Source organism: Colossoma macropomum, unplaced genomic scaffold (genome assembly GCF_904425465.1).
Source record: "Colossoma macropomum unplaced genomic scaffold, Colossoma_macropomum, whole genome shotgun sequence".
In the NCBI taxonomy this organism is placed as follows: Eukaryota; Metazoa; Chordata; class Actinopteri; order Characiformes; family Serrasalmidae; genus Colossoma; species Colossoma macropomum.
In genome coordinates this window covers 14,207,647-14,231,733 of record NW_023494792.1, presented here as the reverse complement: position 1 = coordinate 14,231,733, position 24,087 = coordinate 14,207,647, and the positions used below count along the sequence as shown (strand labels likewise).

Sequence of the window (24,087 nt, the reverse complement as noted above, 5' to 3'; positions counted from 1 at the left end):
AGCGCTCCTGTGTAAAGCTATGAAAAGCTTGTCATATCAGCAGGGTTTTGCTCCACCATAAGAACACTAATCATTTTTGTATCTACCTTGTCAGCCACATGAGAAACCTTAAAGTCAACCTAAATTGGAAATCATTTTCCAGTTTCCTTCCATACTGTGATGTATTTCCAAGTGAAACAGTACTAGGGAGGATCTCTGAGTTTGCTTAATGAGAGATGGGAGTGGTGGGAGGGGGAGATAGCATGATATTGCTAGTATTATTTTTCCCCACCTGCTCGTGCACGATGATGTAATCAAAAATCAGAAGATGTTTTAGAGCAGAGCAACAGTCATTACATTTAGATAGAAGATTTTGAAAAAAAAGTTTTTGTCTTTTAAATGAGACGATACAATGAATCCTGGTTAATACAACCAGGGACATGAATTAACAAGGTCCAAGGTCAATTTTGAATTTGGTTGACTTCTGCAAAGGCATCATTCAAACCATATAAAACCACATGATATCCTTAATGCTTAATAGACTTCATTTTGTAATCAGACACAAACTCTCCATTATTACTAGTACAAATACTACACTGACAAAAGTGATGCAATTAATTAATTAATTCAAATGCTTAAATTACTACATAAATAAAATATTTACACTGACACCATTTTTACCTAATTGTGGCAATAACTGTGTTGCTGTAATATCTTTTATTCCTGCAGAAATGAGGCACACATTTGAATAGAATAAATTCAATGCATTATTTTTCAATGTAGGTTCCACTTACTAAAAAAAAAACAAACATACAAACACAGCACGCACACACAAACAGACATCATCCAAACGTATGCCAGACAGATGGGTGAATCATTTTTGAATAACAACTAACAATTCACCACATGCAAAGACCCAGGACAATAGGAAACTGACCTACTCATTCAGAACAGGTGCCAACAAGAGTTAATAATTTAGTTTAGTCAAACGAGTCTCCTCTGTTTACACATTTGGTTAGTGTTAGTAACTGGACCCAAGATATGAACACTCGCAAACCCCTGACAACAATATCACAAACTGAATATAAATGTATAGGATGCTATAATTTTTGTCAAAAATACATAAAATAATGAGCAAAATCATCTCTAGGATGAATATGAGCCAGTATGAAATCTTTTTATTAGCCTAAAAAAGGTATTTATTTCTTACATCATTCTGACAGAATGATGAAAGTTGTCAAATGAAAGCATCTAAGAGTAGAAACAACTTTGAATAATACTTAAGAAATTCATAAAGCTTCTAATCTTTCTATATAATATCACTGAAAAGTCATATATCATTCATAAAACATGTTTATCAAAACCTAATTTCTCTGAAATGGTAACTCTACAGGTGAAGGAAAAAACATTCTTAATTTTTAATATGAGTAAACTAAATAATATTTTAATCCAAGTAATTTTGTACCATTTCTATTGGTGCGTTCTTCATGAAATGTTCACACAATGTAAAGCTGACGTTTTAAATGATGTGGAAAAAAAGAAAAACAGAATAAAAAAGAGTTATGAGGTTTTGATATGACAGCAATGTGATATGATCTGTGACCGTATACACTGCACATTTTCCTTACGAGTGAATATCTGGTAGCACGCTAACAAAAAGCCCTCTCCATTTATACAGTGAAAACAAAGCAATGACTACTCAAGTGATTTTTAAAAGCAGGCAGATTTTCTTAGCTTGAAACAGACACAACGGCATCTCTCCTCACAAGAATGAGGCAAAGACAGTAAACCATGGAGGACAAGAACATTACCTGCAGGTTTGACTCTCATATCCATCTCTGTCCTACATGAACAAATGCCCACCACACTGCCCTTCAACCAGCCTGAGAGGTCATGTTTTTAAAAAGGTGAATACATGAATACATTCCTGTCCCGGTGTGTCAGCCCGAGTAACTTAATGACCTGTGGTTTACACAAGGCCACAAAGGCAATGCGCCGCATCATTGGTGGATTCCTGTTACTTGTTCCCTCCCACCATAAAGAAATGCGCAAGCATGCACACACACAGACACACGCACACACATATCTGCATATTCATGAAGACACACACACACATTGTCTAACAATTTAAAAGAAACATTCAAATGATGATCACACAAAAACATGCCTGTAGTAGCAAACTCTCCTCCTTATCACTGCAGAACAGCATAGTGTGTAGTAAAAAGCTGACTGACTGGTCAATACATGAGGATACAGAGAGCCATTCTATGTGTTCCTCCTTTGTAAAGGATTGATTAAGTATGTAGCTGTATATCCTGAGGATTTTCATTTGTTTGTGTATGAGAGGAACCAAGAGCAACAACCTCACAAAGTGGATGGCATCGAGGTTACTAGGCAACAAGACCTGAGAGGAGATGACCTCAGTTGAAGCACATGGTGTTTGGTACACATCAGACTACAACCATTTCAGCTTAAATATATCAGAAAAAAAAGAAATGTGCCACTTTTTCTTTGAATTTCATATCTCAAAAAGCTGAATATCAGTTTAATTCTCTTCTTTTGAAAGCTCATGTGAGTGTTGTCATGTCTAGGGAGAATTAACTGCCCAAGAGAAAATGCACAGTCACACCTCAACCATGGCAACACTAGGGGCGGAAACTATCAAAGTACGATGAACAACTGCATGCTTCATTTCAAAGAGGGCATAATCAGTCCTGTTTAACTGGATTTAGTGCAGTGCATTATCTGTCAAAATACTGTGATGCATGTATCACGAATCATCATGTATCATGGAAATACCTTTAAGTATCACAATATACTATTTTTCCAATATCACCCACCCCTAGTTAACACTTTGTACTGTCAGTCGCATCATTAATTATTAATGTTTTCTCTTACCAATGCAAATGTTCTTCTTCCGAATCTCCATAACATCAAACCACCGCCAACACTTCACAAGGAATCTGCTAGAAAATAAAATGTTAATGTTACCCTGTTTGAAGGGTTAATAAACAATTAGTCTATTAAAAGCTTCTGTCAAATATCAAGACAAATAAATGATCCCATGTAGGGCTGAACGATTTGGGGAAAATGTCCCATCATGATTTTTCTGACCAATATTGCAAATGTGATTAATATTGCAACTATTCTTTATAAATTAAGGTCCAGGCCCATTGGTTTGGCCAAGAAGACCAGAATATCCCTTTTTTCTGGTTTTCCTTCTAGTTCGTTGTGATTGTGTTTTCGTGTACACAGCACATGGGTGTTTTGTTGCTTCTGATTGGTCTAATTCATCTACAGGTAGTTCACAAGCTACGCGTTGTAGGTTAAATTTCCCCCTAAAAACAGTGTTGATAATATAGGCTACTGTTAATATCACTGGCTTGTGAGCTGAAGATTGTGCTCTTTCAAATTGTGATTTCTATACTAAAACGATGAATCCCTTAGCTGTACTTGCACGGTATCTAAATGTTCTATGTAAATTATTTTTGCCATTTCTCTGTTTCCAACACCAATCTTTCCCTTTACTCACTCCCAGTAAAGAGATTTCATACAGCACTATTCCAGTGTTAGAGAAATCAGTGTCCACAAAGACAGTTACTCCGTGGCATGGAGCTGAAAGGCAACCACAGCATGTGAGATATGTAACAGCAGAAGCTGAGTATCATGGATGACGAATAATTGTCCTTTAGAGATGAACTCAACTCTAGCTGTTTTTAATGTCTGCTACACACTGGGTAGCTCACAATAATGAAACCCCAGTGGAGCTGCAGCCAGTGGAAACCCAGTGGGTCTGGCAGAGCACAGTCTTCTCCGCGGGGAATACGGCAGGCTGAGGAGAACTGCTGAGGTGGCTGAGGAGGCCAGCATCCGGCATAAAGGTAAAACCAATAAAGGTTTTAAAGCCTGCAATTTTTTATCATATGCTGATTTTAAACTACTAAGTGACTGCAAGTACGAGGAAAATAATGTAATCACTGGCACAGCATACAGATGGATGTTCCTGAGCAAAGGCAGCCTCAAGCTGAATGGATAAAAACTGTCCACTGTCTACTACCATATGCTACTAATAATGAGCTATCAATTATCAATGCCCATTCATTTTAAAAAAGAAACTACACATTCAAATCATTCCCCTTTAATTGGAGAAAAACAAACCAAGGAAGAGCTCCATCCCTAAGCAGCTGCTATTCCAGTGTACATAGTCTATAGTGCAATTCAAAATACACTATATGTCCAAAAGTTTGTAGACACCTGCTCATCCAGCGTTCTTTCTCAAATGAAGGGTATTAATAGGGACTTTGTTGAGGTAACAGTCTCTACTCTTCTGAGAAGGCTTTACACTAGTTGGAACATTTGCTGTAAGGATTTGATTGCATTCAGCCACAAGAGCATTAGTGAGGTCAGGTTCTGATGTTGGATGATTAGTTCTGGATCATCCCAAAGGTATGGATGGAGCTCCATCAATCCAGAGAACTTAATTCACTAATTAGGAAGAGTGTAGTTTTTTGCATATACAGCATCTTCAGGCCTAAGTTTATTTAACTTACAGTGTCTAATTTGGGCTGCAATCTTGTTTTCAACACTGAATTTGTACATCTGCATTGCACCCTTCATCCAACTGGAGACAGAAGTTCACAACATGACTAATCACATAACCACAACACAATACAAGGTTAACTGTCCTAAATCTAATCAAAACCTTCCCTTCCAAGCCGCTCCAAAGACAACATGGTAGCACACAACAATAATTTGGTAATTCTGGGTAAACCCGTGCTGCGCACTGATAGCTCCACTGAGCCAAAGCTAGGTACACATCTAGTATGGCAATAAGGCACGTATGAGGCAGCAGCAGTGCAGTGATCTGGAGACACCCTTCACCGTTACAGGACTATTCAAGTGGCCCACAGGAAACACTGACTGATAGATGATGATAACCTGTATTCTCTACACAGCAGAGGAAGCCCCTTCACTGAGGCTCCACACCGCTCTGCTGCTGCCAACAGCCTTTCAGCTCACCGTCAACGCTCGTCATTCCGATTGCGGTGCGCCGGAATATTCCCATTAAACATCCTGCAATGAATTAAAAGCAATTTCACGATGATAAATAAAGCTCTTACCGAAAGCACATCATGCTCCATTCACGCGCTGACTCGCTCTCTCAGACTGGGCGGAGAGGAAAAGGAGCCAGATTCACCTCTCTCTCTCTCTCTCTCTCTCTCTCTCTCTCTCTCTCTCTCTCTCTCTCTCTCTCTCTCTCTCTCTCTCTCTCTCTCTCTCTCTAAGTGATGACAAACCTATAGGCTAATTCAATCAGAGGGGAATAAACACATCACGTGCATGTTTTTAAACGACTGGACCCTCCTTTCAGTGGACTTTTTAAACCTCGTCGGGAAAAAAAAAAGATTTATTGTCCTAATCTAAAACTGCTTGCTGAAAGCTTATGGTCCTTCAGGAACGTTCTTATAGCCTGCAGGCCATTAAATAAACACATCTTGATTTATTTATTTCTCGTTTATTTTCTCACATTAAAAAAAAAGGAATGCTGACTTGATTTGATACAGATGTGTATATTGGTTCCACAATAATTGCAAAAAAGGATTCAATTGATGGAATAAACTGAACATGAATCCAAAAAAATCTGCATTCTTTTTCAGTGTATAGTAGAGGGGGAGAGGGGGTCACAAATAACAAGGGGTAAAAGGTAACATGGATATTGTGCAGCAAAACAGGTTCAAGTAGAACATGCTTTTAGTCAGTCTTCTCCTTTTCCCATAGCTACGTCATCAGACAGATGTTTCTCTGAAGACATGTTTGTACTATAAAAATAACTTTTTTCATCATAAGTGTTTTTGATTAATGAGTTGTGTGTGTAAGTCACAGAATTCACACCTATATTACTGTAATTACTCTCCTGGTGTCTGTAATATAGCACTATTCTGAAGGATATAAACTCACAGCGAGAGCTAGCCTGAGAGTACAGCCTCCACAAAGTGAGGTTAGTTAGAACGCGATGTTACAGCTAAGCCTTATAAAGAAATCAACGAGAGAAGTCTGCATTCTTCCTATATAAATTAAACACAGTCAATTTTTTGGAAGTGTTTATGCACAGATTCATCAAAAACATATACTTACAGTGCTGCTTGAAAGTTTGTGAACCCTTTGGCATTGAATTTCTGCATAAGTTTGACCTAAAATGTGATCAGATCTTTATTTAAGCCATAACAGTAGATGAAGAGAACCCAAAGAAATAATATAAACATTAATGTAGTTTTTCATGCATTTATTGAACAAAATGATCCAACATGTATTTTAGATGGCAAAAGTATGTGAAGCTCTAGAATTATCAGTTTGGTATTGGTGATAATTAGGGTTAAGAGGTTCAATTCAACTGGACAACTGGATAACGATTAGGTGAGTGTGGCTGACCCTACCCTATGTAACAGACATTAACCTGAGTCTTCACCATCAAAGTCTGATCTTTACATTTGTTAGTACAGGCCATGTCTCAGTCAAAGGAGATTTCAGTTTCAGAAAAACAGTTGCCAATGCTCATTAGAAACGAAGAGGTTCCAAAACAATTTCTGAAGAGTTTGGACTTGGTGGTGATCCACCACCAGGCAGATAATGTGCAAATGGAGAAAAGTCCCCGATTTTCCAGGAGTGGTCATCCAATAAAAATGACTCCAAGAGTATGTTATATAATGTTCTGAGAGATCACAAAGAACCCCTGGGCAAGGATATGCAGGCCTCTCTTACACTGGCTAATGTCAGTGTTCATGAGTCCACAATCTAGCAAACACTAAAGAGAAATAGTTTGTATAGAATGATAACATGGAGAAAGCCATTCTCCCTAGGAAGAATACAGCTGCATGCTTAAAGGCCTTAAAGACCACCTGGATGAGCCAGAAGACAACTGAAATAATAGTATGTGGACAGATAAGGCAAAGACAGATTGTTAAGGCTTAAATGAGACATATTATGTATGGCAAAAAATTAACACTACATCCCAGCAAAAGAGCCTCATCCCAACTGTGAAACACAGTGGTGGCAGTGTCACGGTTTGCAGCTGTTTTGCTGCTATTGGACCACAACAGCTTGTTATAATTTGCTGGAGTATTGAATTCTGGATTGTGTCAAGAAATTCTACAGGAGAATGTTAGGGCACAAATCTGTGAACTGAACCTCAATAGAAGGTGGACCCTGCAGAAAGACAACAACCCCAAAAACAGGTTAGTCTACAAAGAATTATTGAAGCAGAAGAAATTTTGCATTTTAGAATGGCTGGGTCAAAGTCCAGACCTTAATTCAGTTTTGGAAGGGCCTATGGCATGGCATTCATACAAGAAAACTAACCATCATAGCAGTGTTTAAGCAGTTTTATAAGGAGGACTGGACCAAAATTCCTTATCAACAGTTACAGGAATCTTTTAGTTGAAGTCAGAGTTGCTCAAGGGGGTAACACCAGTTACAGAAAGCAGAGACTCACATACTTTTGTCAACAAAGATCTTTAATGTTGGATCACTTTGCTCAATAATTTAATGAAACATATGTAATTGTTTGTGTTATCTGTTATATTGGGCTCTCTTTATCCGTTGTTATGACTCGAATGAAGATCTGATAACATATTAGGTCACATTTACATAGAAACTGCCATAATGATAGGGAGTTCAAGAACTTTCAAGCAGCACCATGTGTCATGTAAATAAAATGTAAATCAATTTCATCATTCTTATATTTGCTGTTTTACTTTGTGGTCTTAAAAACTGCTAATGAATTCTTTTTGTATTTAACTTAGAAACCTCATCTGTTTCAAACAAAGTATAACTGTACTGAAACATCTGTATCAATTCGGTACACTTTTTAGTGACTATTACCACTAGCCCCACTGTCTGTTACACTTTTAGGGACGCCTGTAAGTGTAACAGTTACGCCTGTAGGGATTGTTGTAATGTTTGCAACCCTTCTGCTTTTGGCTGAATTGTTCATAAGCAATATTTATGTTTTCATTTGCAGCAGAAATATGTATGTTGTGTGTATTATATAGGGTATTAATCTTGCTGAAATACATAAAACATTATTCTGCAAAAACCAAAATGTGTTTGTGGCCCAATCTATCTTACCTGACAAACCTTTGAAATAGCCTGCACCTGGCATGACACCAACATCACCCACCTCTGTGATTCTCACAGACTCAGAGAGTTGTGATTTGAGTATTTTGTCCAGATGTAGAGATTACCGAGTTCTGGCTATTAGTCTGAGGTGTTCCTTCTTCACCAGATGTTTTTTTCACTTAGGGATTCAGTGAGTAAGGGGAACAAGTGATGGTGTCCTTGTAACATTCTTGCTCTTTTTCATTTGTTTATTTTAAAACTGTAAATGTGAAGTCCTTGTTTAATTATATCTAAACATCTTATGTATGTCTTTGTGTTTAAAAACGTAAACACTCTACTGTTAAAAAGTCCCCTGTAATAGTACCTTGTAATATTTATCATTAATGAGAATGCTCAGATCGGAATTCACGTGCTTTTTTTCCCACTGCGCATGCAGCCTCATTCAGCGTTACCATGGTAGCAGGGCCGAACAGAAGCTAAAGCCAGTAAACGGTGGAAAAGCAACACATTTCGCCCTTTTCGCTTTCACCTCGCTCTAATAATGAACAGCAGAGAGCTGTTCAGAGTTAATTATCTTCGCAGCAAAGGCTCGTTCTGCTCCTTAGTTTGTTTGCTGTCAATGTCGTAAGTGATACGTTCACGTGACGTTACCGTGGATGTGCGCATGCGAGTCATTTCAGGACGCCGGTTTGTTTACATTATTGACAGATTGGAGTCTGTTACTTAAACGAGTGTGACCCATTATGTTAGAGAGATCGGATCTCAGCAAAAAATCGGATTTGAGCAATGAGGCTTGTAATGTGAACGAGACCTTAGTTTTTGCGTTTTTTTCTGAGGTTTTGCACATTTTCCAGCAAACTTTATACTAAGTGACGAAGCAAATCAATGCTAAACATAGTGACCTATCAAATGTCTCACATCGCTTTTTTTCCTCACAGTCAGTAAATAACCTTCAGCGCAGCAAACCGTGGCGGTAAACAGCTCGAGAGCCGTGCTAGCCCAGATGGTTCATCGAGTTAGACACACTAGGTATGTGTATAACTGTAATAAAATGATTTAATGTATAGACATGTACTAACAATTAAAAGACAAATTCATTTGGTTTATCGTGCCATAGAGGTTCGGCAATCCACTGAACAGGCAACACAGAGAATGTGTCACTAGAGGGCGCTCCAGAGCACGTCAAACATGAATGGCTTTATGTGGAGGTTTTGAGCAAAATTATAGTTTGTGAATGCTGAAAGACTTTTATATAGAAAATTGCATTCATTTCCTGAACACAGAACAGCATAAAACATTTTAACACTGCTGTTATACTTTTCAGTGCTTTTGAACTCCAATTACAGGACTTTATAACAGTGCCTCATGTAAGTACATGATTTCAGTGAGCAAACCGCTTCACTCAGCCAGAACCGTGTAGAGATGGCCTAATCTGTATAGCACTGCACTCAGCCAAGGAGCTGCTCTGCTCGCCAACCTATCAGCACTGCGTAGCAGTAATACCAGCCAATCAGCACGCAGTAGCAGTAATGTCAGCCAATCAGCACTCAGTACATGGTGCATTCCAGTCTCCCTCCTAGTTCCCAGCACAGAGTAATCAGACATTTTAAGGGTGATTCCAAACCACAGGGAGTGAAAACGTAATTGCAAGGGAACTTCAAAGTGCACAGGGAGTAGTGGACAACGGTTTATCACTTCACAGGAAGCTGCAGGAAAGTTTATGTGTTTGATCATGACACGGCAGGACGTTCAGAAGGAAGGTATTTATCCACTGTTGTTCCCTTAACTGACATTCGGTGCTGAAGTGTGTAGGGAACATAAAAGTACTGCTTAGGGACCATGTGGAGTATAATGCAGCTTCAGTCAATCAGCACTCAGTAGCAGTGATGCCAACCAATGAGCACCCAGTAGCATCCACAGCCTAAAACCTGTTTGCAGAGGAAAAAAGGAAATATACAGATAACCTTTTTTTGCTTTTTTAGTGAAATGCATCCTTCTACTTTCCAAAATTAGAGACAGGTCCTGAACAAATGGTTAAAAACTATTTTAATGTTTCCTTTTAAGCCGTTTAGCCCCATTTACCCCCCATTCATTGAGGACTCGCTCACGGGCGCCCTCTGGCGTTCTGCAGTATGTGGTTTTGGACGCAGCCACCCCCCCCCACCCCCCCCTCCTATACTATATTCCTGCAGAACAGGAGGCAGCAGTTTCAGGACCGCAGTTTCAGGACTGCAATTCCAGGACCATATGTTTTTGCGACACTGCCCCCTAGCGAAGTGGATGACCAATGCTCCTTCCTGTCTACATAACTACAGTTTTAAAGGCTTATTCCACCCAAATACTACAACTTTATCTAATTTATAGTTTTAAAGGCTTGTTCCACCCAAATACTACAACTTTATCTAATTTATAGTTTTAAAGGCTTATTCCATCCAAATACTACTTTGTCTCATAATGAAACTTTTATTATTTTTTAGTTTATTAAGAGTTGCATTTTGTTGTAATTGTGTAAAATAAAGATACAATCAATTGCACATATTGCTTTTACAGTCACAAAATCTCAACCAGATATTTGAGACACAAGAAAGGCTTTGGTGCCATAATATTTATTTAATATATCAACAATAACAACCAACAACATTCAACAAGTAAGATATAATCCCCCTCAATCACACACACAAAAAAAAGCAAATGGGTTATTTAAAACTGGGATGGTTTCTCAACCATCGCAGAGATGCGAGAAAGATGCGAGAAAACCTAATGTTATTGGCATTTGATGTTTCAATTTCAATACTCAAACCCCACTTTGTGAATTAAGTTACAGCACTACCTACCAATGGAATGGTCTCCCTTCTTTCTTCAATTGTTTATCTATCACTCTGTTAAATTCCTCCACTTCACAGAAATAGTAAAAAGACAACATAACCACTGCTCACTTAACAGAAATAACTTTCATGGTACATTAATTGACGTTACTACTTTTTAATTTAAAGAACTGACCAATGTTTTATGCCGTTATGTAAAAACAATTACATTCTCTACTCTTACCCGTGTTGATAAACTGGAGCACAGAGGAAGACCTGCTCAGCCTGCTGCAAGGATAAATTCTTCAGCACAGCTAGGCCATATATGATGGCCTACCAAAGGAAAAAGGATCATTTTTAAACAATATTTTTTAAATATACTGTTATACCAATACAGAATACAGAACAGCAAGTCTTTGTCATAGGTCATAGGTCTGTAAACACCTTTTGATATAATGACTATAAAGAATGAACACCACGTATAGTGGGGTAAACAGAGAGTCAGGACAGTTTAATTAGTAAGATTATTTAAACTTAATTAAATGGTAGAACAGTAAGTATTAAGTATTTACACTGAAGACAAACAGCTATGCTGATTTAATGCAGTGGACAGACATATACGGACATTCTTTTATCGTCTTTTGAGTTCTAATTAATGTGCTGGGTAGAATTCATTATCATAACCATTACGGTAACAATTAGTATATGATACAATGCTAGTTAGGCTCGCCAAAACGGCGCTACGGTTCCAAAAAAGCAGGCTAACAGTTCGTTTTGAAGCAATCTAGCTAACAGATAACTGTGTATAGTGCCTTGACTATGTAGTTAACTTTGTTAAAAGCAGGCTAACAGTTCGTTAACTTTGTTAACTACATAGTACGTACTATGTACGTTAACTTTACTGTCTAATTCAAAACACCAGAACGTTCTAACGTTAATTATATAAAACTTGATTCACGTTCTGTGCTCACACTCCGACCGTCATCATCCATCTTTTCCACACGTTAAATGCGGTCCGTGTATCCACTTCGCTAGGAAGCAGTGTCGCGAAAACATATGGTCCTGGAATTGCGGTCCTGGAACTGCTGCCTCCTGTTCTGCAGTCAGACCCTACTCACGCAGTCTGGCACTGTTTCTGTATGAGAGAACGACACCTCGTGGATGATTTACACACTGCACACATATGTGCTTTGTTTTTCTGGGCGGGTAAGCTACGAGTTATCACAGACCATAGGCCAGCACTGAAGGAGGTATCCGGTGGCCGTTCTGGCATGCGTGCGAGCCGTTGTTGCTACACAGTGAGTGTCACTCCTGAACCCCCTCTAGCGGATGAGTACGTGCGGTAAACTAGAGTGAACCAGGAACATTCCGCACTCAGTGGGGACGTAGCGGGGACCGAGAGGTGTCTGGAACAACTTCGCTCTCACTTTCGAGGACTTTCTAGCCTTTCTCTGGTAAGGCGACACGCCTGCGACCCTAAGGAGTGAGCTGTTCTCGTGAGCCGTGTATGAGAAATTTAGGTGTGTGTTTAAGCTCGCACGACATCACGTGGGCTGTTTGCAATGTAACGTTATAGGGCCTATAGCAGAACACAGTGTACAGTACAGCATGATCTCATGTGTTGAATTAGCTTTAACTCTCCTTTTGTTCATTTGGGTCCAGCTGGATTTAGACGAGGACTGAAGGTGCTTTTTTCATCACATTGGGTGCTAAATAAGCATTGGGGCTTTTGATATGCACACTGAAAAAATAGTCCTTTGAATTGAAATGATTCAAATATGCCATGAATAAACATGAGAAATGTGTTAGACCGACACAGTTATTTCTCTGAAATCATGTGCAACCAGTTGCCACATTTGAAGCTTTTTTTCAGTGTACACTGATGTGTGGACCTGCACAGTTGTTTTTCTGTGTGTTATAGTATTTATGGTGTTGGATAACTTATAATCTTGGTGGGTGTTCAGCTACAAGATACAAGCCTGTTGAGTAACTAATGAGACTGATGTGCTGTTGTAAAGCTGTACTTTCCACTGATGTGTTCTGGCGCCAGACAATGAGATACGTGCGCCTGGTTTAAACAAGAATGAAGGGGAGTGACCCCAACAGAGTGAGGAAATTGGCAGACAAAATGAGAAGAGGGGTTGAGCAACACGGGATCTGTCTCTGAAAGCTTAATTTCATACAGTCGGGCATAGTTTATGATATTTGACTAATAATGTGTCTGCAGATTTGAACTGAGTGACCCCGTCCACAGCGCTGTGATGATTAAGCAGGGGAGAGGAGTGAACTGTAAACATGTAGAAACTGTAAACTTATACAGCTAAATAACGTTATAAGCCTTCTGTTTCTCCAAATGTCTTCACTTTTTCCTATGTGCTCTTAAACACTCATATCAGATTCTGTTTTGTCTTTTGTATTCGTTCTCCTCCAGAACACAAGCCTGTTCTTCGCGTTCTCGGTATTGAGAAACACCCACAACAGTTCAACCAGTTAAGCTCCAAGACACTGTTAGCACTTCCACTTCACACATCCTAAGTCTTGTAACTAGACTGCAATTATTTTCACATTTCGTGCTCAGAATAGTTAATAATAAGCCTTAAGTGTGGAAACTGGGCTAGTCGAAGTGTGGAGGGCAAGGCTGCTCCAGGAGTAGGATGGAGAAAACAGTGGGGTTGCGTCCAAAACCGAACCGCATACTGAACAATATGTCAAAGCAGTGCACTATCATGACTGGCACGTTCTAGTTCAGTATGTGGTTTTGGACGCAGCCTGGCACTGTTTCTGTATGAGAGAACGACACCTCGTGGATGATTTACACACTGCACACATATGTGCTTTGTTTTTTTGGGCGGGTAAGCTACGAGTTATCACAGACCATAGGCCAGCACTGAAGGAGGTATCCGGTGGCCGTTCTGGCATGCGTGCGAGCCGTTGTTGCTACACAGTGAGTGTCACTCCTGAACCCCCTCTAGCGGATGAGTACGTGCGGTAAACTAGAGTGAACCAGGAACATTCCGCACTCAGTGGGGACGTAGCGGGGACCGAGAGGTGTCTGGAACAGCCTCGCTCTCACTTTCGAGGACTTTCTAGCCTTTCTCTGGTAAGGCGACACGCCTGCGACCCTCGGTAGCGAGCTGTTTTCGTGAGCCGTGTATGCTAAGTTTAGGTTTGTGTTTAAGCTCGCACGAGATCACGTAGGATGTGTGCGATGTATAGGGCCTATAGCATAGCGGAATACAGTGTACAGTACAGCATGATCTCCTGTGCTGAATTAGCCTTAACTCTCCTAATGTTCATTTGGGTCCAGCTGGATTTAGACGAGGACTGAAGGTGCTTTTTTCATCACATTGGGTGCTAAATAAGCATTGGGGCTTTTGATATGCACACTGAAAAAATAGTCCTTTGAATTGAAATGATTCAAATATGCCATGAATAAACATGAGAAATGTGTTAGACCGACACAGTTATTTCTCTGAAATCATGTGCAACCAGTTGCCACATTTGAAGCTTTTTTTCAGTGTACACTGATGTGTGGACCTGCACAGTTGTTTTTCTGTGTGTTATAGTATTTATGGTGTTGGATAACTTATAATCTTGGTGGGTGTTCAGCTACAAGATACAAGCCTGTTGAGTAACTAATGAGACTGATGTGCTGTTGTAAAGCTGTACTTTCCACTGATGCGTTCTGGCGCCAGACAATGAGATACGTGTGCCTGGTTTAAACAAGAATGAAAGGAAATGAGGAAATTGGAAGAGACAAATCAGATGAGAGGTTGAGCAACATGAGATCCGTCTCTGAAAGCTTAATTTCATATAGTCATACACAGTCTTCCAATATTTGACTAATGATGTGTCTGCAGATTTGAACTAAATGACCATCCACAGTGCTGTAACGGTTAAGCGGGGAGAGGAGTGAACTGTAAACATATAGACTGTTCCATGGTGGTGTTGTAAGACTTTCTCATTTCTGAAAGTTATTAAAGAAAAATGTTAAAGTTGGACAGTCTTCTGCATCCTCTCCTCTTGGACAGTCTTCGTTCTGGCTGTTCCCTGCTGAGAATTATGTTGGTTTCTACCATAAGTTAGTAATGGCATTTCGTGTATTCCTGTTGGGTTGATATCACAGTGTAAAGGACTCAAATTGTTTCATAGGAAACTATTAAGCCAATTCCCATTAGAAAGCAACTTTTAAGGTTTTAATCCTTATAGTTCTAATGATCTTTTTTGCTGCAGGGTAAGTTATTCAATTAAGAGTGAAATCCTGTCTTATGAAGCATCTCTCAAAGTCATGGTGACTCAGCAGTAACTCCCCAATGCTAAACTGGAATATTTTGGCTTAGGAAGCGGCACGTTTGACCTTTACAGTACTACACGTTTGGCAGCCTTCCAAACAGATGACATGCAAGACGTTCAAGTCTCCAGAGGAACAAGAAGCGCATGTTATGGCATGCTGGTTGTAAACTGATTCACAGAACATGAAAGCTGCATGGCTTTGCTCACATTGGCTCTAGTGTAAAGGAGCCCTACTCAGTGTTCTCTATATCTTCATGCAACAAGCTTTTCTCTTTCTTTTTTCTCTTTCTTATTTCTAGATCATACTATAGGACCATGGCTGCAGCGTTAGCTTCACCTCTGGCTCCCATTAGAAAAGGCAGAGTGTTTTTTTCTTTAAACTCCTACTTCCACAGCAGCAGTGGACTGGCCTCCAAAGAGCACTACAAGATCGTTGTGCTTGGGGGTGGAAGTGGCGGCATTACGATGGGCGCTCGCATGAAAAGGAAAGTCGGTGCAAAGAATGTGGCCATCGTGGAACCCAGTGAGGTATGTAGCCTAAGGCCTCTCCAGTATGACAGAGGTAATTCAGTAGTTACTACATTTTAAGGTTTATTTGAGGTTTTCATAGACTGTATTAACTCAATAAAACATGCAAGGTATTTATTTTCTTAAGAATTTTTTTAATACGTGGACTAAGTAAAACAATACACATTGAAATATATTATTTCAACTCAGTTTTGCTTTTCAGTTTACTTTTGGTAATACGTATGTGGATGTAATATTTTTTATTTAGGTGGAAATTATATATACATCTGAGTCAAGTAAATTGAATGCAGTACTTTCGTGGATGTTGATCAAATATGTAAAAGGATGGGCAGAGACTGGGCTGTAAGTGAATCAATTTATTCAGTGATAACAAGCACGTCAATCAGGATTACTACGAAAGAAAGGAGAAATATGGTAGAGGTTGTATGGTCAGTGTTATAATGTGTTATAAACAAATCTGTAAAATTCTTGTAGCATTAAAAGGATCTTTTAAATAAAACTTTAAGTCAGAGGGATGGAATAAAAGTGAATTAAGAGCATATATATATATATGCTCATAACATGATAATTAATGTATGTATGAGGTGCAGTAATAACTAATTTCACTTTGTTTCAGATGCATTATTACCAGCCCATTTGGACATTGGTTGGGGCAGGGGCTAAAAGCATTAGCTCATCTGGACGTCCCACTGCCAGCGTGATGCCTTCTGGAGTGAAATGGGTCAAGTCCAGGGTCACGAAGATTGACCCTAAGAACAACACTGTCTCCACAGACTCTGGGAAAGAAGTAAGCCCTTATGGGATTAAACATCTAACTCTGTGAGTGACCAATGTTACACATGAGCCAGATATCTTATCTATGTTACTGGCGATGCGATTGCCAAATTCATGTGGTTAAACAATAAAGACTGTGTGTTGTTTCTGTAATTACATAGGTGTGGCTGGTCAGCAGGATTATTTAACTTACTGGAATAATGTTGGAAGGGCAATAGGTCATAGACATAAGATTTAACTTTGTGCATACATTTTTCAGTTAATAAAATGTTGTATGTTCAAACTACATGACACACATGTAAATGATTCTATGGTCTGTCTTTTTTTAGCTTTCCTATGACTATCTGATCGTAGCTCTTGGCCTCCAGCTTCACTACGAGAAGGTAACTTTTGTACACTACTTGTAAACTATTCATTTAAATGTGCAAAAGTATGTCGTGTAGGAATCATTTTTTTCATAATCTGGTCGTTTCTGGTCTTTCAAGCGTCTAGATAATACAAGACAAACTTTTCCCATATGAGGGTCTGAGCCTGTATAATTGCCCTTTTCCTGTCTGCTAGTGTGCAGATGTGGTATAGTGTGCAGATGTGCGTATGTTTATAGAAAGGCTGGGCATTAAACAGTAAAGGAAGTAAAACTAGAATAAGAACACCATCGTATACCATGATATAGTATAAGCACTTATCCTTTAACACTACATTATGTGTTCCCAAAACATGCCAGTTTTGCTTATGACCTCTCTTACTTTTACTGGTGAGTGACTCACACAATTATTATAATACGTTTGATAAAAGTTTTTTGGACAGTGAGAATCACTTCTGTCTTGTATATAACTCATTTTACAACTCTTACAACATTGGGTGTGACATTGTGTTATGACATTAATTGTATAATCACTCAGTTAGAGATTTGTCAGGATGTGAATTATGGGCCAATATCATTATTGCTATATACATATCTGCTGATGCTGATACTGATACATAAAGATTCATAATATGTTGGAATTGGGACTAGAGCTAACTGGGATTGCATTAGGAGCAGGGTTTTCAGTGCTAGTTAGGAGATACGTAACATTTGTATCTGTAAGGTTACAAATGCAATAAAATGAATAAAATGCTATGATAGTTTTGTACAGTAGCCCAGCATTGCTTAAACATCCTGATTTTCCAGAATACAATACATACATAATCAAATATCAGTTTGAAATATTGGTGAAATTTAAACATTTGCCTGATGCTGATAATTTGTTTTTTAAGCAGTTTCATTTGATACCAGTATGATTATGATCAATTCGTTCTCCCTAGTCAACATGTACATCCAGAGTAACAAATCTGACCAGTGTTTTAGCATCCCTCTGCAAGAACACCAAGCTCACTGATTTAAGAACATAATCAGAACAGTGTTTTTTTTCACATCTGAAATAAACTGATTTGCTTTTATTGAATGCCAGATCAAAGGCCTACCAGAAGGGTTTCAGCATCCTAAGATTGGCTCAAACTACTCACTACAAACGGTTGAGAAGACGTGGAATGCATTACGTAACTTCAAGGAGGGAAATGCTATTTTTTCTTTTCCCAACACTCCAGTGAAATGTGCAGGGGCTCCACAGAAGATCATGTACCTTTCTGAAGCCTACTTGAGAAAGGTGCTTATACATATGTGTATGTTGTCCTGATTATACACGTATTATTATTTGCAATTCTTAAAATGTTCAGAAGAAGATTGTTGCTAGAGATGTTACATGAATGGTATTGCAGCCCTTATGTTAAATCTAAACGATAATTAAAGTAGTGTTTATGTTAATGGCTGCATTTATCGATATATACAGTTGTATGCGAAAGTTTGAACACCCCCAGCCAAATTACATGTTTTGTTAATTTTCAGCAGTGAAGTGAAAATAATTTAACACATCCTCTACAGGGAACACACATAGATGTGGTTTTCTGCATATTCTAGTGTGCAGTTTCTTTTAATTTGTTGAGTTTAACATATTGGAAAAAATAAAATATAAAATATGCCTTAACCTTTGCACAGATCACATTTTCTGTTGTACTTTTGCCAATTTCATAAATTCAGCAAATAACTTAGTAATAAGTAATTGTGCATTAAAATGTGCAGAAGTGTGTTCTCTGTAGATGATGTGTTATATTATTTTCACAAAAAATGTAATTTGACTGGGGCACCCAAACGTTTGCACACAACTGTAGAAAGTGGTTGTATTTATGAATGTATAAATGTAGTGATCCTTTTGAACTGGAAATTACATAATATTCTGAAATGTTTGCCTTAAAAGACAGGAAAGAGGTCCAAAGCCAACATTATCTACAACACATCATTGCCAGTGCTGTTTGGAGTTAAGAAATATGCTGATGCCTTATGGGAAATTGCGAAAAGTCGGGACTTGAATGTAAACCTCAGACACGACCTCATTGAAGTCAGACCAGACAAACGGGAAGCTGTATTCGAGAACCTTGACAATCCTGGAGAGACTAAGGTTTTTGAGGTAAAGAGGAGCCAATTTCTTGATTCTGCTGAAGGGTCAGTATGCATTGGCTCATTGTCCTGTCTTGCCCGTTATTAGTACGAGATGCTCCATGTTACCCCTCCTATGGGTCCACCTTCAGTGCTGAAAGGCTCCTCGCTGGAGGATGCGGCCGGCTGGCTTGATGTAAATAAGGATACCCTTCAGCACAAGACGTATGACAATGTTTTTGGAATTGGAGACTGCACCAATGTACCAACATCCAAAACTGCAGCTGCTGTGGGTGAGCCATATATGAATGCTGCTTGTGCTGTGAATTCATCATCTAGTGTATCTTGTTTATTTGATGCTAATCAGTATCTTTGTTTTGTCCTAACAGAAAAGTCACATATATTTGTGAAGTGTGCAACAACTGCAAGTTAAAAATAATCATGTTTTTACATGTGTGAACAAGTTTTTTTTACATGTAATCACACATGTAAAGTGTGTAAAAACCATGTGTTTTATTCACATGTGAAACCCATGACTTTTCTGCAAGGGTGCCTGTAGATTTTCAGATGAGGATGATACTGCTAATAATGTCATTTAATAGCACACAACTAAAATCTTTCCAGCTCAGTAGTGGCTACTTCTTGAAAGTTTTTTACGTCTCCATGACCTGAACAAGCTTAACTACTGCTGCACAGTGGTACACATTAACTAAATGATGAGTCATTAGAAGAATGACATCAAGTTACTCTTTTCCAGCTGCACAGTCTGCTGTACTTGACAGGACCGTTACCAAAGTGATGAAGAAAGACAAGCCTGATAAAAAGGTGAGCTTGATTTGGGTTGAATAGTAATTCCTTGACCAAATTTTCCTTAATTCTGGTTCTCATTTATTTTGTGATTAAGCAAGTCTTATTAAAATGCATTTCGAAACACGTGTTTCACTCACAGTACGATGGCTACACCTCCTGTCCTTTGGTGACAAGCTACAACACAGTTATCTTGGCAGAGTTTGATTATAGTGGACAGCCGTTGGAGACCTTCCCTGTGGATCAAGGCAAAGAAAGCAGAATAATGTATCACATGAAAGCCAACTTGATGCCCCACCTGTACTGGTATGGTCTTCTCAAGTGAGTACTGGTTACTTTGTTTTAAATTACAGAGGGCCTGTTTCAAAGCCATCTGTACACCCTGTATCTCGCCATGAGATCTCAGAGCTGTTAGCAGTGAGGGGTTTTGCTTCATGTGAAACATTTCACTGTTAGTGCTGCTTTGATTTGATTTGATTACCACTTTTCATATTCTTAGCATATCCCTGCTAAACAAGATTTGATGGTACTGGAGATTGCAAAAATGCAAAATAATACAATGCAAAAATATGGAGGACGGCCGTACAAATGTCAATAGCAAAATGTATTTCGCTAATAATAAATAATTACATACAGTAATGTGCACAAATTTTAGGCACCCAAACACATTGTTTCAAAACATTTATCTGGGCAGTTAGTGTGTTTTTGCAAGTAAAACACCATAGATCATTAGTATAAATGCAAATAAACACAGTATAAATACAGTAAAAAAGCAACAAGAATTTCTTATTTTGAAAAAAAATGTATGTAATATCTTGTCAGCTGGTTAGAAGAATAAACTTTGGTTCTAAATGTCTTCTAGACACCACTAGCCATCGGTTTTGTTAAACTCCATCATCAGCACAACTGATTTGACATCATAAAGTTTTGAATACAGGTGTAATGAATATAGTTAACGCTGTCAAAAGTTGATACAAGATTTTTGCAGGATCGTCTTCTCATGTGTAGAACTGTAAAATGTTAAAAGTTGGCACTGTACAAAAAACATATTGTTACTACAGTTACATCTCTGCGTTTATCCTAGCAACTGGCTAAGTATTATAATCAGCAATTGGTAGGTTTCTCTGATAAACAAGCTATGTGTACTTAATAAACTGTCAAATCTGTGCCACAGTAAGATCTGTCTGCAGATGGATGGACCCTACTCACTTAGTGTAGTATCTTACTATTGTATATTCTTTTGCTTTGACGTGTCGCAGACATGACCAAGTAGTAGTGCAGCTAGGCTAACCATGACAGCTGAAGTTTAAAAAGATATTTCTCTGTTCTCAGTGTTTCCTCAACAAACCATTGTGTTTCCACATCATCCACAGAGCACCTAATTTATCTTGTGTAGAAGAAGACGACTGCCCCTTATCTAACATTAAACTGCTCTAGCATTAGCTCATCTGCTGATTTACTACTTATTGTATTAATGGTATTCATATTTATTCTATTTTAATGTTAGTATCTTGCTGAGCAAATAAACTTACTGACCAGATACATTGCTTTTTAATTCTAATTTTCTTGGGTGCCTAAAACTTTGTATACAAACCTATATTAAGCAATCACCAGTAGCTCCACCTCCACCTGCAGTGCAAGATGTTTCTTGTAATGACAGACAGATGGGCAGTGTGAGGGTTGAGTGCAGGCCGAAATCCTTTGTTGCCCAAACAGTCTGACTTTTTCAAAATGACTTTTAAGAGTAAAGCCTAGTGTCATTTGCAGTGAGGGAAGAGCTTGAGACACGGCCAGACACTTCATGTCACCTATTGTAATTTTGCATAAAACATGATCTTCTTCATTGTCTTCCTCTAATGTATGTTTTTCTTTTTTTTAAAGGGGTCTTTGGGGAGGCCCAGGTCCATACAGAAAACTCATGCATCTTGGGATGAAATAGAATCTGCTAGAAAGCAAAGGCTTTCAAAAGGAATCAGCATCTCTAATATGAGTTGAACGCACATTCTACTCAACTTTGTAACATTGTTGGTGCTTTTGTGTGAGGATTGGAGGTCCATTATTATGATTATTTAAATGTAAAGGTTGGTTATTTTTTTCTGAAATGCAGATGTAGTGAGCATGTGTAGCTTAGTACCAATAAGTTGGAATAGAACCCCTTACTTACAACAAATTGCATTAATAATAAGCAAATTATTGCAGTTGTAAAATCAGCTTTGAGCTAACTTTCCAAAACAAGCATTTAAATTTTAGAAACTGAATGCTATAAATGTTAGATGAAAAATATTATAACTGATTTTTAGACGTACCAGTTTGTAATATTGTGCATCTTGTTCTATATGCGGAATCAAAATAATCTTCAGCAACGTTTCCAAGGTAATGAGTAGTTTTTACATTTTTACAACATAAGCACTTCATTTATTTTTACCACTCAGAGCATACCATTTTGCACTCCTATGTAAAGTCGAGGATTTATGGCTGTTCTAAAACTTACCTTTGGCCTGTAATGAACTGGAAAAGTGCAGATCGTGTTCAGTTGTAAGTGCCAAACAGGGTACATTTAATGGACCACCAGTTCCTATTCTCATTATTGAGGCGACAACCAGGGAAGTATCTCCAAGACATGCTTCCTCAAATGAACTGATATTATGGCTCCCATAGGGACCAATTCATTTTAAGTCGTCATCGTGAATGATTAAATAAAAGTACTTGTCAAACAGTTTGTGTTCAGACTGTGTTGTATCACATCTGAAAATGTGATTTGCAGCTTTGCTGCACTCCTGTGAGCAAGGTGGATGATGTCTTGGGCATTAGCAAAGGTGAGGTGTGTTAAGTAGTCACTTCTTGGTTACTCTAATCTTTAGAGCCTGGACATTGCTACTTACATATGGCTTAGATTGTCAGCAATTAGAATTGCAGTGGTTTGAGCACAGAAAGCCATGTTGATGAGACCCAGATGATGAGAGCAGTGTGCCACTGATTTAGTTAATGAAGGACATGATAATTAGCTAATGCATTGATCAACAGGGAGATGTATTGAATCAAGAGGGAATACTCTGCACTGTACAGTGCTGTGTCTCAAAGGCCGGAATTGAAAAACCCTGTCATTGTGTTCACATCCAAGTCTAATTTGGTCATCTTTCATCAAGTGCCAAGCCATGTCTAGCCTACTCCTAATTTTAACCAAGTTAAGTCCTAGAAGGACTTAACAAGTGAATGATGTAAATAACAAATGAATGATGCAAATACCTCTTTCAGGTATCTCCTCTGTTGGGGGCCACTTGTGGTTTAATGCACTTTATTCTTTGCAGAGGAGCTTTAGGAAACACTAACAGCTACTACAAATATAAACTCTGAATATATTTTAGCATATATGTATCTGATTTGCTTAAATATGAATCTGAATGAGAGTGTCTGACCCTGTTAACCCCTCATAAACCTTTGATCTACAAACCCAATTCCACAGTTCGGACAGTAGGTAAAATTCAAATAAAAATAAAGCAGTGATTTATAAGTCTACTTTGACCTGTATTTAAAGAAAAGCGGTAAAAGGACCAGATAGTTAATGTTTTTATTAATTTCATATTTTTTATAAATATATGCTCATTCTGGAATTGATGCCTGCAACACGTTCCAAAAAAGTTGGGACAGGGTCAATTTAAGACTAGGAACATTGTGAAATCTTAAACACAAACATCTTAAACAGATGATGCACTCATGCTTGGATAAAAGGAGCATCCAGGAGAGTCTATCTCTTTATGAGCAAGGATGGTCAAGGCTCACCACTTTGAAAAAAAATGCATCAGTAAAAAATCCAACAGTAAATAACGTTCCTTAGCCAGGGATTGCAATTTTTAGATATTGGATTTTAGGTATTTCACACTGTATTGTGCATAATAATATCTACAGATTCAGGGAATCTGGAGAAACCTCTGTGCGTAAAGGGCAAGGCTGAAAAACACAGCTGAATGCTTATGACCTTCAATTTCTCAGATGGCACTTGGTTAAAGACCAGCATAGTTCTATGATAGATGTTACCACATGGGCTCAGTAATACTTATATATCAATAATCACTGTCCATCACTGCAAGTTAAGACTTTTCTAACCATTTTGTGCATAAAGTGCTTTAAACGTCTGGTTCCTATCACCACCACTGTGAACAATTCTGACTCAATTAGTTTCTATTGAATGGAGCATGTCAAATCCAACCTCTCTGAATGACTTAGTTTATATATTAATTATATCAGAAAATTGGTGGACTTCCTGTATAAATGTGATGCTGTTTTATTCCTTGGCTATGTATGTCATAGTGACGT

At 38.4% G+C, this 24,087-nt stretch overlaps 2 protein-coding genes across 4 annotated transcripts in view; one reads left to right on the top strand and one right to left on the bottom strand.

The window, feature by feature from the left end:
• The window catches only part of atp8b4 (ATPase phospholipid transporting 8B4), a 32,313-nt gene extending 27,140 nt beyond the window's left edge, over window positions 1-5,173 (bottom strand). The window contains exons 1-2 of the mRNA XM_036576105.1: window positions 5,100-5,173; window positions 2,878-2,945 (exon numbers count right to left, since the gene is read on the bottom strand). The gene's annotated coding sequence lies outside the window, so the exon portion shown is untranslated. The remainder of the gene's footprint in view (window positions 1-2,877; window positions 2,946-5,099) is intronic.
• A 6,941-nt stretch (window positions 5,174-12,114) lies between these two features.
• sqor (sulfide quinone oxidoreductase) lies at window positions 12,115-22,489 on the top strand. 3 transcript variants are annotated; one of them, XM_036576104.1, is made up of 10 exons: window positions 12,115-12,352; window positions 15,491-15,719; window positions 16,336-16,506; window positions 16,823-16,876; window positions 17,945-18,139; window positions 18,788-18,997; window positions 19,076-19,259; window positions 19,724-19,791; window positions 19,916-20,094; window positions 21,655-22,489. In XM_036576104.1, the coding sequence occupies exons 2-10, from the start codon at window positions 15,507-15,509 to the stop codon at window positions 21,710-21,712; spliced, it is 1,332 nt and encodes a 443-aa protein (XP_036431997.1). In that variant the 5' UTR covers window positions 12,115-12,352; window positions 15,491-15,506; the 3' UTR covers window positions 21,713-22,489. The 3 variants fall into 3 exon arrangements, with proteins under 3 accessions (XP_036431997.1, XP_036431996.1, XP_036431995.1); XM_036576103.1 differs by lacking the exon at window positions 12,115-12,352 and adding an exon at window positions 12,359-12,418; XM_036576102.1 differs by lacking the exon at window positions 12,115-12,352 and adding an exon at window positions 13,430-13,998.
• Window positions 22,490-24,087: the final 1,598 nt, after the last annotated feature.

Excerpts from the sequence above, each read along its gene's own strand:
- sqor (XM_036576104.1), top strand. The coding sequence starts at position 15,507 with ATGGCTGCAGCGTTAGCTTCACCTCTGGCTCCCATTAGAAAAGGCAGA. Across the intron at positions 15,720-16,335 it reads CCATCGTGGAACCCAGTGAG|ATGCATTATTACCAGCCCAT; the intron begins GTATGTAGCCTA and ends ACTTTGTTTCAG. Across the intron at positions 19,260-19,723 it reads CAAAACTGCAGCTGCTGTGG|CTGCACAGTCTGCTGTACTT; the intron begins GTGAGCCATATA and ends ACTCTTTTCCAG.